This window comes from Ostrea edulis, chromosome 5 (assembly GCF_947568905.1).
Source record: "Ostrea edulis chromosome 5, xbOstEdul1.1, whole genome shotgun sequence".
NCBI lineage: Eukaryota > Metazoa > Mollusca > Bivalvia > Ostreida > Ostreidae > Ostrea > Ostrea edulis.
Genome location: NC_079168.1, coordinates 48,138,145 through 48,154,791, shown reverse-complemented (window position 1 = coordinate 48,154,791; position 16,647 = coordinate 48,138,145). Strand labels below are relative to the sequence as shown.

At 34.6% G+C, this 16,647-nt stretch overlaps 1 protein-coding gene across 1 annotated transcript in view; it reads left to right on the top strand.

Annotated features, from left to right (window-relative positions):
• Positions 1–8,173: 8,173 nt before the first annotated feature.
• Positions 8,174–16,647, top strand: part of LOC125652868 (integrator complex subunit 7-like) — a 44,650-nt gene continuing 36,176 nt past the window's right edge. The window contains exons 1-4 of the mRNA XM_048882312.2: positions 8,174–8,355; positions 11,474–11,546; positions 11,855–11,984; positions 16,062–16,194. Of these exons, the coding sequence (XP_048738269.2) occupies positions 8,226–8,355; positions 11,474–11,546; positions 11,855–11,984; positions 16,062–16,194 (466 nt within the window). The 5' untranslated portion in view covers positions 8,174–8,225. The remainder of the gene's footprint in view (positions 8,356–11,473; positions 11,547–11,854; positions 11,985–16,061; positions 16,195–16,647) is intronic.

Here is a 16,647-nt window from a genome sequence, read left to right as displayed (position 1 = left end):
TAGCTTGGGTTCGAATATTAATTACCGAGGCAGGGGGTCTGGGGGGCGCAGCCCCTCAGAAGCTATCGACATTTTAACAACGTAAAAGGAGGGTTTTTTTTTTTTACCGAGGCAGCTGCCTCGGTTGCCTCAATGGAAGCTACGCCACTGTCAATGCCGAAATTTCAAAATTCTCGTAAAATGCTTTGTAAATTCTTATACTAACGTTTAACTAATTTCGCTTAATCAATTTATGATGTAAAATTTTAAGATAAAGTTGTTTGATCGCTTGTAAACAATTCCCAAATTGTTGATTTTAATCAAAATGACCCCCCCCCCCCCCCGATTTTTACAGTTATCTTATCTACACTAATCATTCTCGTTCTTAAAATTCGTTCCGTTCCGTTTTCCGTTCCGCGTTTTAGCAACACCCTGATGGCTGCAATCCCGGGCGAAGATTTTGCTTATACCGCATGTGAAATGTATACAGGTAGCAAAAAACAAACACAATAAATTGATGAAATATGCGTGCTAGACTAGATTTTGCCTCTCGGCAACTTGATAATGTTACCCCAACTTACTCTTCAACCTTTCCCGCCATTTAAACACTAGAAGTATTTTGCTTGGTTGAAAAATAGGGTTACATCATTTCAATGACAATGCAACAGGGAGAAGTCATTATGATCACCGGGGGGAAATCTAAAGAGATATCTCTTTAGGTTAAAGAGATATCTCTTTTTGAAAATTTAAAGAGATATCTCTCTAACTTAAAAAAGGAGATATCTCTTTTTACATCGATAGAGAGATATCTCTTTATCTCTGAGAGATATCTCTCTAGCTTTGAGAGATATCTCTTTAGCTTTGAGAGATATCTCTCAAAGAGAAAGAGATATCTCCCAAGCGTAAAGAGATATCTCCCAAGCGTAAAGAGATATCTCCCAAGCGTAAAAAGATATCTCTCTAACTTATAGAGATATCTCTTTAACCAAAAGAGATATCTCTCTTGTTTAAAGAGATATCTTATTTTACGAATAAATAGTAAAAGGGCTTGCCATAAAGTCAAGATATCGACATTCTGTTGAGCAAAAAAGTCCCTGACTACACGTGCAACATGTAGCCTTGCGTTGTCTTGCTACATAGTGATGTGATTTTGCTGTCTCTGTATGAAGGGTATCACATGGCGCTGAATAATTTCGTCTCGATAGCGTACGCCGATGAGATTTCCATTGACAATTTGTAGAGGGGTCCTTCCACACCATAATGCTACCTCCACCGAATTGTCGACGTTGCACAACACAAGCGTCCTGGTACCGCTCCCCAACACGACGATACACTCTACAACGGCCGTCACTGCTATCCAAATGAAATCTGGATTATTGGCCCAGTCCTGTATTCTGAATCGCAGATGTCGTCTGCACAACGCTAGTCTAGCGATACGATGACGTTGAAGCAGTATTGGGCGCACCGCTGGACGTCTTGGTTTGATGTTGTGCTCGCGCAGACGATAACGCACAGTTCTTGGACTGATTGATCGAAGTCCAGGAATGCTACGAGCAGACAAACTTGCTGTCTGAAACGATTTCTCAGGTGCACAAGTCTAATGTGGTTGTCCTGTCGACACGAGGACGCCCAGAACGTGGTCGATCCCGAGTGTTACCAGATTGTTTGAAACGTCTCCATAATGACTGGATGGTGTTTCGATGAACTCCGAAGTCTTGCTACGATATTTTGTGCCATTCCGACTTGAAGCATCCCAACAGCGCGATTACGTTGGTTCTCGCTGAGTCGTGGCATGACAGAAGGGTAAATTTTGTCAAAACTAAAGTGGTTTCCTTAACGAATATAGTGTCCAAACAAACCTTTTACACTTCTTACTCCAAACAGTATTAGCCAGTAAAACCCATGCATACGAACACTTCCATAAACAACATGTGTTCACTAACCATGAAAAAACGTGCATCTGAGTCGAGTACTATCCGATATTGTTCAAAAACATCACCTTTGTGTATTGTTTGGATTTTATAAATATAAACAATAAATATAGAAAAATTACACTAAATTTTATAATCCACAGTTTCTTTTTTGCGCTAGTATATATTTGAGAGAGAGAGCGAGAGAGAGAGAGAGAGAGAGAGAGAGGGGGGGGGGGGGGAGAGAGAGAGCAGCAAATCAATTAAAAAGAGATCTATTCAAATGAATATATAATTACTTTTAAAATAGTTGCTCTCTCTCTAAACGAATTACTGCGCGCATCAATTATACTTCCCAATTAATTACATGGTATACAATTTTGTACATGTACATATCCTGTTTGATCATTAGGGAGAGGGCTTATCTTGAGTAAGAAAATTTAGCTACTTGTACTATTAGGTATCCAATGTGGAGACGTATATAGAATAGTTGATGATTTATTTCCAACCAAGGACCTTTCACGGCAACATGAGCTACGGAGAAAACAAAAAAAATGTTTATCTCTATCTGAGAGAACGAGAGAGAGAGAGAGAAAGAGAGAGCACTGAGACCCAACAACACCAGATACATAATGTCATGGTCAGATCCACAAATGAATGCAAGGTCAGATTTAATATATATATATATATATATATATATATATATATATATATATATATATATATATATATATACACACACACACACATGTATAAAGCACTGAAACGACTATAACGGAATGAACAATTCGATTGTCAAATTTCCGTCCGCAGGAAAAACGAGACTTTTATACAACTAAAATATGTATAAAGAAAGAAAAAGGGACGAAATCCACAGACGTATATTTATTGTTTTCTGGTCTGCTAATCAATTAAGAGGCGAATTAGGAAAAGTCCCAGCTAAGTTTTCCAATCTGATTAAAATCAGATCCTTTAATCCGCTCTCACAGATTGTTGCACACACACACACACACACACACTAGTACATAATTTATTAACTAAATTAAGATTGCTGACGTCATAATGCTTAATAGTATATCTAGAGTGAGAATGAGGATAATCAAGAGGTATAACAGTTTGAAAACAATTTTATTCCATATTAGAACTTTAGAACACCATAAACATACATATACGTTTGTAAAGTACCAAAAAATCCTTTAAAATCACGTTCCTATCTTCATAAATTTTAAGAAAGTCTATCTTTTACATCCAAAAAACCTAAGAATTCGATCCCTCCATCTTCTCCGCGGTCTCACCACACAAGGTTCTTCCACAGGAGAAAGTCCCGTGGTGCAGAGAAAACTATAATGTAAGTGCCTTGGTTTCGCGGGCCTTGTCTCCTCTTTGCTCTTGGTGGCATCCTGGGTATCTGGTGCAAGTTTAAAGGTTTCTATACAAGACAGAAACAGCTTTCGGGGAATAAACTTGTGTATTTTCCCTGTTTCTAATGCAGTGAGCTCCCCAGGTTTGCCCGGCCCACATTTGACTAGCTTGGTTTTCTGTTTTAACTGTTGTAATTTAATAGGTTTCTGTAGACATTTGTTTTCCTGGTTCGCATCTGAAGTGTTCACAATTTTTGTTTCTTCCATAACACTTTCGTCATCCTGATCTAGTTTCTGGACTCTTATATCTTGGCAAACTATTGAACATGCCTTTTCGATAATGCCAAGGATGTATACCGCAACATCCTCTGTTTTTATTTCAAGTTCTTCGCCACTGGTTTTAGAAACTGAATGTGTGATTTGTCCTCTCTCAATGGTTGTCTTGTATTCTGACTTTTCCTCCAGCATTGCCTTTTTAGTTTCCATGCTTGTTTCAAAGACATTTCTCTTCCTTTCCTTCGGTTTATGTAGCTGCATGAAATAGTCATCATCAGCCCATGACGGCAGGAATGAAGACACATCATTGTCGTCTGCCAGAGAGCAGAAAACATTTCTAGAGATCATCATCTTTTGAATTTCCATTTGCGTTGTATCGCATCCAAGCAAGCATACAGTGTGTTTATGTTTGGTCGCAAGGGTGAGTGTGTTACGTCGTACACATTATGACGCGTTGTACATTGTGACGTAATAAAGTGGTGACGTTTAAGAAGTCTGTAAGAAGCACAGGGCAAACTTCCGCCAGAGGTCGTTTTATACACAAACTATTCGTAGGCACTGTGACGTAATGAGGCGTCGACGAGGAGTTTGAAGCACAGGGGCTAAGCCCGTTTTGACCCGAAACTCATTGTAACCATAACGTTTAAGAAGTCTGAAAGAAGAGCATACACTTTCACCCTTTTCTTGTCCTGTTTTTCACTCACAAAGCACATGCTTATGCCTCGTTCACACGAAGAATTTAATTCGCATTTTAATGAAATAGTCACCATCAGCCCATGATGGCAGGAATGCGAATGAAGACACATTTACATTAACAGCTTTTAAAGCTTCAATTCTCCAGATGGTGTCCTTAACCTGTTCATAAGGTACAAAGTCATTTTTTAAATCATTGTCGTCTGCCATAGAGCAGAAAACATTTCTAGAGATCATCTTCTTTTGAATTTCCATTTGCATTGTATCGCCTCCAAACAAGCGCACAGTGTGTTTATGTTTGGTCGCAAGGGTGAGTGTGTTACGTCGTACACATTATGACGCGCTGTACATTGTGACGTAATAAAGTGGTGACGTTTAAGAAGTCTGAAAGAAGAGCATACACGTTCACCCTTTTCTTGTCCTGTTTTTCACTCACAAAGCACATGCTTATGCCTCGTTCACACGAAGAATTTAATTCGCATTAAACGTAAGTTAATGCGAATTAAATCTGAACCGCGTTCACACGAAAATTTTAATGCGCATTAGTTTACTACGAATTAAAATTTACATCGCGATTTGATGCGAATTAAATTTACTTCGTATTAGCTCCGTGTGAACGCAAAGCGAAGCTAATGCGCAATGTAGACGCATGCGTAATGGCAAATTTGGGTCACATGCATCATACCCGTGGTCAGCTATATACATGTATGTTAATGCTAGTTTTGTGGGAAAAACTAATCAAAATGATAATAATCACTAAAAATGTATACAAACAGCATGTCATCAGATATAATGTCAGACGTTTTGTGCTCTGGATAGGGATACTGAGTAATACAAATGGAAGGAATTGCTTTTAAATACGACAAAATTGTTTTTAAAAAGGGATATGATTTTTTTAACAAATATATGTCGCTCATCGTTATTTTTTTTTTTTATACCATTTGACGTCATAGTAAACTTATAATACGTAAATAGTAATTATAAATTAGGTCATGTGCAACAGTAGTCAGGGGAACGGTGAAAGAGACATTCCGATGTTTTAACTGGGCTCATGAAGAAACAATATATTGTCTAGAATGAATGCTGATCGTCAGAGAAAATAACAAGTAATTTCTTGAAAACATAAAAACAAACGCGACAGATCTCCTTGTATGTAGATCCGTTGCATGTACATGTACCTTGTTAACAGATATAAAGTTTTTTGAACAATGAATTCTGTATATCTACACAATATTCATTCAAATATCTATAAAATAATTGTTAAAGATATAGTCTATTCTTTTATTTATTTCGCGCACCCTTTAATTTAGATATGCATACGAATTTAATGCGCATTAATTTACTTCGCATTAAATATTATCGCCGTGTGAACGCTATTTAATGTCGAATGAATTTAATGCGCATTATTTTACTTAGCATCAAATTTAATGCGCATTCGTGTGAACGAGGCATTAGTGTTATATGTATTTACAGTAAATGATAAATGTCAACCATTCTAATTTTTCATTTCATGAAAATGAATTCTTGAAATAAATTAATGATCATTGGGATAAAAACAAAAAAAGTACTAAATACTACAGCAGCACCTCTTATCACCCGAGCTTTCGTCTCAGGTGTGCTTTAAAAAAACCGAGGGTTGAGGGTTTGTTCATTGTTCCATAGTTATTGATAAATTTTCGTAAGATATAAAGTCTTCATATAAATATTGATTTTTTTTTTTTTATATAGGACTTGAAATTTTGTTGGGAAGGGGGACATTGGGTATCTATGTAGGGTTCTAACTAAAAACGCATTTTATTTACTGTCCGGTGAAAATAACTGAAACAAATGTTCAATATAACTTTTTTTCTTTGTATGAGAATACGAAAACCAAAACAAAGTTTACAAATGGTCCCAGTAAAGCATTTACGAGATTTTGTGTTTGTTATCTATGTTAGTATAGATCTATGAAAACGCTAAATGGTCTCTTCACCCCAAAAATTCAACATAGCGATTATTCAAACCGCCAAAAGTTAAGTCAATAAAATTTCTGGCTTCTAGATGATTGTTTTACGATGACTATTAAGACTGTTAGTTGTCGTAAGGAAGACGAAAGAAGCCGAGTTTCCATTCTTAAAAATTAACGTATTTTTTATTTATTGTTTTATAATACATTTACATGTATGTAGCTAGTTTAATTGTAAAACAATAGTTTTTCCAAATTTTATAACTAAGTCGGAATAAATTTTGAGCGAAAAAACCGGCCAGACTAGATACAAATTCTATCGAGAATAAAGATGTACAAAGGGCGGGTTCAGGAATTGAAGTTAGGGGGCGCAACTTCATGATACAGGGAGTCTAGGTCCACCTATGGCTAAGCCCCCAAAAGTTCAGACCGGACTGGATTTTATAAGGCTTGAAATATGTCTCCTATGTACGTCATTTTTACTATTTTCTGCAATTTTTGAAACGAAATATAACTTCTCCCAATAAAAGTAACAATACATCAAAACAACTTCATTTATCTCTCAGACAGCGGGGAACATAACTGCTTCTTACATCGTGGATTTTTTTTTATAAAGAGACCATGATTTACCTTGTATTTGAAAACTAGTACTACGTGTGCAGTGTACTTCATTTTGAATTAATGCATGAATAATTTTCAATTTCTTTAACTAGAAATGGAGAGAGAGAGAGAGAGAGAGAGAGAGAGAGAGGTCTGACCTATTCTCTACAAAGGTTACTGTGAGGGAAACATAAAGATTTGTAATTCAATAATGCGTTTAATTATTAAATAGCAAGACAGAATATTCAGATTTGACTCCAGTACCTTGACTTTATTTAGTGATCATAATAATAAAACACTAATACTAATAACTGAATTACTGAGTACTATTGCAGAGATGATTGGACTTTCCTCTTTAGAGATTTCCTATGAAACAATTTAGCAATAACTTGTTAACTTAAGCAAACACGGGCCTCTGGATATACCAGAGGTAGGATTAGGTGCATAGGAGGAGTAAACATCCCCTGTCGACCGGTCACACCCGCCGTGAGCCCTATATCTTCATCGGGTAAACAGAGTTACCCGTAGTAAAAATCAGTGTGTCAAGAACGGACTAGCAATCGGTATGAAACACGTCAGACAGCATTTGATGGTACAGAATGATAGGTTGTATTGGCAAAATAGATTGTTACAGGTCAGCTAACAAAGGAGCACAATTCGTGTCCATGGAAATTCCAACAGACTGTTGGAAGACCTGATCACGAAGATATTGTCAAAGAGGAACTCCAGCATATCTTTTTAATTTCGACTTCAGAGTACTTGTGCGTGGAATCAGAGTGGCTTTATCAAAGTGATTTTTTGGATGACTGATCTGTAAATAAGAATATTTGCGTTTTTCATTTTTGTTGCAGAAGCAATTAACTGTCTATGATGTCAAAACGTCTAGTCTTTAATTTATCGAGAGGAATGGTCGTGTGAAATGTTGAAAAGTCATACTGATAGGTTAAGTCTACTGCCCAATCCAATAGTGTTTCCTCATGTGGTTTTCAATATTAATGGTTGAAAGTAGAAAAACTATGAATTTTTTGAATTCCATCCGTTAAAATTTCAACATGACTATTATAGCGGTTACATACTGCATTGTTTTAATTTAGCATGTACCTTATCTATTAATGAGTTAGCAACTACTATAAACCGTGTACATATTTTACTATTAACTTTTTGAAATTGTGATGTGATTATTACTATTTTACCTTCTTAGAGCTTACACATGCCCGACTTTAGATAAAGATTTTTGATCGATTCATTTATTGAACACTCCTGCAAACGGGGGAAAATGCTCAACTTTATATAGATCTACATCTAAATTAGATCGACGCACCCTTCTTCAGAACTACGCCACGCGACAAGCGTAGCGGGATTGTCGCGTAGCGGGAACGATAACTCTGGGTAGAGATTGAGTTCAAACGTTTGTGCGATCGCGAACATGCAAGTGTCTTCGTAACATTGTTTTCCCACAAAATGGCGAGACGCGTGTTGGAAGAAGATTTGAAAAATATCGAGTTTGAAACCAGTGAAGATGTTGATGTTACGCCAACATTTGATCACATGGGCCTACGAGAAGATCTTTTAAGAGGAATATACGCATATGGTGAATACTCTGCTGTGTTTATCAGGATTAGAGCATCTAGATGCGTTAATCTCGGCTGAATATTTGGACTGACGCCTTTACTGAATCTCGTCGAAGTCCTTCATAATATCTGTCTGGAAATTTACTTTTAGCTTCGGTCGGTTCTAGCAATTAATGTGCACTTAGGTGACACTGCTGTTCGCTTCAAATAAGTTACTTGATAATGAAAACAAATCTACCAATAATCAATGTTAATGCTTCATTAATCAGGTTGGGAACACTTTCCCTATAGCGAGATATTCTCGCTAAAACGCGATTATCCCTCTTTAACGAGAAATAAACATTACCATAAACAGGAGTTTTGGCGTCTTTATTGAAAATAATGGCAAATCCCGTGCAACGCTGAATAAGTGCGACACGCACTCAACATGATGCGAATTGTTTCTATGAAATTGACAACATAGTAATGAAATTGCATATCAAAGTTGCTGCGTAAGAGGGAAGCAATCTGAAATCCAATACACATCGTGAGTGTTTTTGTTTTGATTCTTATATTTGCAGAAGTATCAAACATTTTAGCACTTTTTCTTCTTTTCACGTGAATCACGAAAAGATGTACTCCGCGGGTGTTTTTCTCTGTTGTACGCGATATATTTATTCTCGCTAGAGAGGGATAATCGCGTTTTAGCGAGAATATCTCGCTATAGGGGAAGTGTTCCCAACCTGTTAATACTCTGACTGACAGGTCCAGTCCAAAGACTATTTCAACCTATGTAGCTATTATTATGATATCTAGGTAGCTATTAATGCTTAATAGATACCTAGGTATTTAAACCTTCTTAAAATAGCTATTTTTACCTGTTTTTAGAAAATATAAATGAATAATATAAAATTAAAGCATATCTTTTAAACAGGTCAGTCGTTTTATGTATCATGTTGTAGTCCAAAATAATCTGATGTTTTCCTGACTTTCTTATGATTTTGATATTTGCCTTGCCAGGAAAATGTTAGAACTGGTGCCATTACTTAAACTGGAAATTTCGCCGCCTCCATCTGGAGGCAGCATTCATGGGTTGATTTTAGATACTTGCAAGCTGAATTCAATGTAAAATTCACAAAGTAACCAATAAAACGATGCTTCTTGTACTTACTAATATCGATTAAAAGCAAATATAACACCAAAATTTGATAACAGAAGCACACAGTTGTAGTCAACCTAATTTTCGCTGTCATTTGAGCGAACAAGTCAAGTGACTCATAACAAAGCTCAACAGTTTGTTAAAATGTCTTCAGGAGACTGTTTATGTGATGAAATAACCCATAAAATTGGTATTAGTAAGTACAAGAAGCATCGTTTAATTGATTAGTTGTGAGTTTAACATTGAATTCAGCTCGCAATTATTTAGAATCGGCCCAAGAATGCTGCCACCAACTAGACACAGGTAAATTTCCAGGTTAGATAATGGCGTCAGTTCTGACGTTTTCCTGGCACTGTAAATATCAAAATCATAAAAAGGCCAGGTAAACGTCAAATATTTCGGACTACATGAAATGATGTTGTGCACAGCAAAATTTGGAATGTAAATTTGAATACTTTACGAGGATGGAGATGCATGAATATATGCCCCAAGAACCTTTAATGTAAAAATGAATAATTAAAAGGTAAACTTTAACATTAATACAGATCTGTAAGACATTCTTGACTTCTTATCGTGTAGCTTTGATCCAACTTCCTAGAAAATGGAACTGGGTGTAGTTATTGCTGCAAATTTGAAAGGTTAGAAAGTAATCATTTTTTGTCCAATATTTTTGTGGTATTCATCATCAGTGTAAGTGAATCAAGAAATTTGGTACCCACCATATTGCGCCGTTCCTGAGTTTGGCCACGAAATGCAAGTAAAGGAAAAAGTAGGTAAAAATAGCTACCTGGAGTATGTTTAAATACCTAAGTAGCTATGTAGGTAGAAAAAGTCTTTGGACTAGACCTCACCTGTTACTTATCATCTAAGTATATAAATTCCATAAAATAAACTATCGCTAAAGTCTAAATTTTCTGTTCAATGATGACTTCCATGGCGCAATATTTTATCTCCCGAAATTGAAGAGTTCCAATAGTTTTTTTTTTAATTAGCGAAGGACAAGATGGTATGTGGAGATACAATGTATCTGTAACTAAAAAGTACAGACTATGGGAACTCTTCAATTTCGGGAGATAAAATATTGTGCCATGGAAGTCATTATTTGAACGGAAAATTTAGTAACTATTTTCATTTTGGGATTTTCATACCTAGACGTCAAGCAATGCAAGGTTAATGGTGATAGAGAGTTAGTGTTTTTTTTTTAATAACTATACATAAATACCCAATTACAGATTAAATGCAAGTTTTAAAAGATATGTTTTAAGTTTGTTTTTTAAAAAATATATAAAAAGAGCTGCTACAGGATTATCAAGTAATATGTGATGAATTTTATATACCAGTATGCTTGAATTGAGATTCTTGCAAGATGTTTTGGCTAAAACAATGAAAGTGACAGTAATTTTGCATAACAGTTTAACTCACATATTTTTCCTTTATGGAAATCAGTAGTTCTAGACATCCTTATCTTACTCAAGTTTAATTTATTTGAAATAAAGTCATTTTAACTTGTAGAGTTTTAGTTACCAATTTAATTTCCATCATGTGTAAGAAGTTCATAGTTATCAAATATTATTCAATCAAAATTAAGTGCATGTGCTGGCAAGTATTTATGACCATATTAAATAATGTGGAGTCTAATGAGTTACAACATCAATTTTAAAAGATGTAAATGAAAAACAAAGGAGTTAAAGAGTAGACCAAAATTAGTAAGTGAACAAAAACAGTGTATGTGCATTCACATGTTTGCGTGTGTGTTTCAGCATTTTTTTCATGATACTTTGTAGCAGTACTGTTATTCATTGTGATATAAATGTCATCCTGAAAAAGTTCTGTCTTAATCCCTTTTGTAGTCTGGAGAATTAATTATGATTAAGAAACCAAACAATTAGACACTTGTTGTGCTTTTAATGTTTGTGGTCAATGTTTTGTATAAATGGTTTAAAATAGGAAATCTGAATACATGCATACATCATGTCATTTTCTTGAAATTTCTGTTTTAGGGTTTGAAAAGCCATCAGCCATTCAACAAAGATCAATCAAGCCAATAGTGAAAGGGAGAGATGTCATAGCCCAGTAAGGTCTATTGGTTACCTGTAAAATTTGAATTGATACAACCCCAGTGTTATTAGTATCACTTTTGATCAATGTGAGGCAAAGTATATGGATCTTATAGTTATTAGGTCAGCATGTAAAATGAATGTCATGACAGATGTGCTTTTAAACAGAAAAGAGATACTGTAGTTATTACATTAAGTCGCTTAGTCCTATCAACCAAATTTGTAAAGGACACAGAAAATGATATCTATTTACAAAGAAAGTGTTTGAAAACAGATTTGATATTGAATGTGGTTGTTTTTTTTTGTTTTTTTTTCATAAATCAGGGCACAGTCAGGAACAGGAAAGACAGCCACGTTTTCCATCTCCATCCTACAGTGTCTAGACACACAGATAAGAGAAACACAAGCACTTGTACTTTCCCCAACCAGAGAATTAGCAGTTCAAATCCAGAAGGTAAAATATGAAATCTTACAGTAGTCAATCCACAATGACCATATTTTATTTGTGATCTAAGTGATGTAAATGTCAACTTAATTTTTTTAATGATATCAATTATCCATAAAACTATTGCTTGATCAGTTTATGGGAAAAGCATATTTTTTGTGAATATCTTAGAAAGTCAAATTTTAAAGAGACACTACAGCTCATTTTCCACATTTTAATAAAGTGTTTTTAAAAACATGTATTGATAAAATGATAAAAATCATATCGATACTGACAATTTTGAACAATTGGATGCATTAATTTACTCTCAACTGCGCTTTGAAGATCGTCCGGAATTCAAAGGTTTCTTCATGCTGACTCGGACTTTTGAATGCTTATTTACATCACGTGGTTTTGAATGACAGCAAAGGTGTTGTGTAGGAATCCACTTAAAAGGGACCACACTCACCTTTCAAGTATAAGCTAGTCTAGATTATTTCCTGCTCATTATAATAAGTAATTATATAAATCATTATTTCAACAGAAACCCACCTATGTTCCTATTGACCGATGTTTTTACAACTGGTTAACACTTGTCGTGTTCAGATAAAAATAACACTTTTAAAGCAGTTCTTCGCGGCTAGTCCCAATAGCAGATTTAGGGGGGCCAGGATCCCCCCTCCCCTTTTTAACCACAAATTGTGAGTGAAACTCCAAATTTTGCACCCAGAATGGCCGATTACTTTGGCTAATATTTGACTTTCACATCCCCCTTCGGAAATCCTAGATCCGCCACTGAGTTACAATCGTTTCTCCTAGCTCTTTGTTTTCCAACGGTCATACTGATCCCAAGGTAAATTTTATTTCACGTATGAGTTTTATCTCATTTTATTTTTACCTCTTTCTTTTATAGAATCTTTCAAAATTCTGGATCTATCCACTACACTTTCTCTCACTTGACGACATGCCACACTGTTTACTGTCTATATGGGCATGCGTCTGAAGACCGCCGAAGGAGACTCGATATTTTTTTGTATAGGCCATCAAAAAGTATTAATTTTTACGTTAAAACGAGAGTTTTTAACTTTAGATAAGTGTTATTTTCGCAAAGTTCATACATTCAACAATGCAACAAAAACTGAGAAAGCCCTGAGAAAATTGTCATTTCATGATTTTTGCGCAAAATGAGCTGTAGTGTCTCTTTAAAGAAATATCTTGGTAAAAAGTTACATGTAGATATAGACATGATATATAAATGTCATCACACAAAAAATGGTGATTTTTTTTTCCTTTAATTTTTTGATAAGGGCAGACAAGTTGCAAGAAAATAACTGCAGAATTTTGATTCTCTGGGGAAAAATTGGAACTAACAAAAACCTTTGCTTTACAGCCTAACTTTTTCTGCACACAATTTAGGTCTTATATTGCTGTATTATTGCATCACTGCTTCAAAATTTTAATGTAATAAAAATCCTAACATATTTTTTCACTATATTTGTGTTGAAACATGCCTTTAAATATAAATCCCCATGCAAAACAAAAATTCACCATTTCAGTTCAGTAAGTAAGTTTCCTTAGCTGATGTTGCCTTAATAAGTTGCCAGTCAATTCAAATCAAAGATTTTTATCATGGATGGATCATACTAGTATCTCTTTGGTATATTTCTACATTTTTGCAGCAAGAAAAATATATATGTGCAAAAGGTTTATGATATTGAAGTGGAATACTGTACAGGTTTATATTTAATCCTAGTATTGAAGTGGAATACTGTACAGGTTTATGATATTTAACCCTAGTATTGAAGTGGAATACTGTACAGGTTTATGATATTTAATCCTAGTATTGAAGTGGAATACTGTACAGGTTTATGATATTTCATCCTAGTATTGAAGTGGAATACTGTACAGGTTTATGATATTTAACCCTAGTATTGAAGTGGAATACTGTACAGGTTTATGATATTTAATCCTAGTATTGAAGTGGAATACTGTACAGGCTACTTGAGATGGCTTGAACTTTGATCTCTCAAAGTTCTTGATTCTTTGAAGTGAAATCACGGTCCCAATTTTTTTCTATATACATGTACATAAAACTAAGGAAATTTAATTTTAGTATCTTGAACATCTGATCTCTCGAAAAGAATTTTGGTCCTGTAAAACATTTCATTGTTTTTCACTTGAGATCTCTCAAAGTGGTGGTAGCATATACATGTACACACCATCAATCAAGTGTATGTCCACTTTGACCTTTCCTAGATAACAGTGAATATCTGGGGCTAGTATGGTGGTGTTATTTAGATGTTTTTATGGGTGACATATCACCTGTGTTTCCTGTTGGGGTGGATAGTTAATTGTTTAATTGGTTAGTTTGAACCCTACCCAAGTGCTTGCATTTTGTTACATGTATATATAATTCGACAATAAATAAAACCTACACTTTGTTTTGACTTGAAAATGAGAGAGTAATTTTGAGAAAATAATTTAAAATATATCTATTTTAGTATGCAAAAGAACAAATACATAAACTTAAAAAAATAGTTTTTATCTATGCATTATAAAGTTTTGTGTTGTGGGAATCAAATCATACCGAAGGAAAATGTGCCAAAACAATCCCAGGAATCCAGTTACTGTAAAATCTTAATCACAATGGTTGTTCTTTCAATTTCCGGATTTAACTTAATCTTCAATCTCTTGAACTCTCGAAGTTTTTATCAAGGTTCTTTTAACTTTGAGTACAGTATCTCAAGTCACCTGCATATTATTTTGATTTTTGCTATGATTTATTTATTTTGAAATAACCCCATCATTGATTGACTACCTTTTGATAACACAAATATTATTGGAAAAAATACTCTATCACCTTTTGATAACACAAATATTAGAAAAAAAAATTTCTCCTCCAAAATCCCAGTCTGAACTGTTGTTTGAGTGAGTGAATTAGGAAGGTTGAAATACATATATTGTATTATTATAAATGCTAATGTAAGCTGAGCATGGTTTACGTGTTCATGATTTTATATCCCAAAAATTTGACCGAAACAAATAGATTGTTTAAAATAAGTTAGTACTGTAATATGTATTGTTATAATCAATGAAATTGTTTTGTTCGTTTTTATGCCCCTAAACAACAGTTTTGACCAAAATCGCATCAAAATAGGACAAAATGGGAATTTTCTTTCATGTCAACAAATAGCATTTGTTTTAAAATTAACACCGAAGAAACCATATTTTAAAGAATAAACAAGTATTGTTTACAATTTTACAAATGATTTATTGACCCTACTTTCTATTTACGAGAAAGTGAAGGAATCGGTTAACTCATACAACAGTTCAAACAAAGCAAATTACGAGCCTCGAAATTATGAGCCTCGAATTACAAAGACTTAGCAGTTAGTTACTGGGCATTTTTAAGTTTCAAAATTGGAGAAAATCTATAGTATTTTGGCATTGGGAATGATACCATTTATCGGTACCAGTTTATGTCTGAAACTTTAACCTTGCTAATAACTTTTGAACAGTAAGTGGTAGAGCTTTGATATTTCACATGAGTATTCCTTGTGACAAGACCTTTCCGTGGGTACCAACATTTTTAACCCTGTGACCTTGACCTTGGAGTTTGACCAACTTTTTGAAAACTTTAACCTTGCTAATAACTTTTGAACAGTAACTGCTAGAGCTTTGATATTTCACATGAGTATTCCACGTGACAAGACCTTTCCGTTGGTACTAAAGCTTTTGACCTTGCCATTTGACCTACTTTTTAAAAAATTTACATTGGTCATAACTTCTAAATGGTAAATATTAGAGCTTTAATATTGTACATGAGCATTTCTTGTGACAGGATCTTTCTACTGGTACCAAGATATTTGTCCTTATGACTTTGCCGTCTTCGGAATTGGCCATTATCGGGGGCATTTGTATTACCACTTGACTTTGGAATTTTACCTACTTCTGAAAAACTTTAACTTAGGCCATAACGTTTAAATGGTTAGTGATAGGGCTTTCATATTTATTCCTTGTGACAAGACCTTTCTTTGGGTACCAGAATTACTTTGCTGTCATATGGAAGCATCAGTGTTTCTCAAACTCATCTTTTTGTTATTAAAGGTTATCCTTGCCCTTGGAGATTATATGAGTGTGCAGTGCCATGCCTGCATTGGGGGTACCAACATTGGTGATGACATCAGAAAGTTGGACTATGGACAGCATGTTGTTTCTGGAACACCGGGCAGAGTATTTGGTATGTTTTATTTTGTTTAGATAAAAAATTAATATGTTATAACATAAATATATGGTATGCCAGATTTCTAAAATCTACAAGTTTTGACCAAAATTTCCTTACGACGGGTAAAAAGTGACAGTACATATCATTGTTTAGAGGGCTAATGAAATTATCAAAAAAATGATCAAACATGCAAAGATAACACATTTTGAAAACTCTGGATATGATGTAGGAAAATGACATTGAAATAGATGTATAAAATTGTATAGTTTGAGTTAGACTTGTTCTTCTTGGAAATTTTTCTAACTCAAATTTTGAAGCGACATGACCATGCTTTCTGTATGCTTAAAACTAAATTCTTTCCTCACAGCTGGAACACTGGTATTCATTTCCACAATTTTGATTAAGAATAAAACAAGAATAAGTGATTTTTTTAACCTGACATTTTATTATTTTAGGCTGTTACTTATC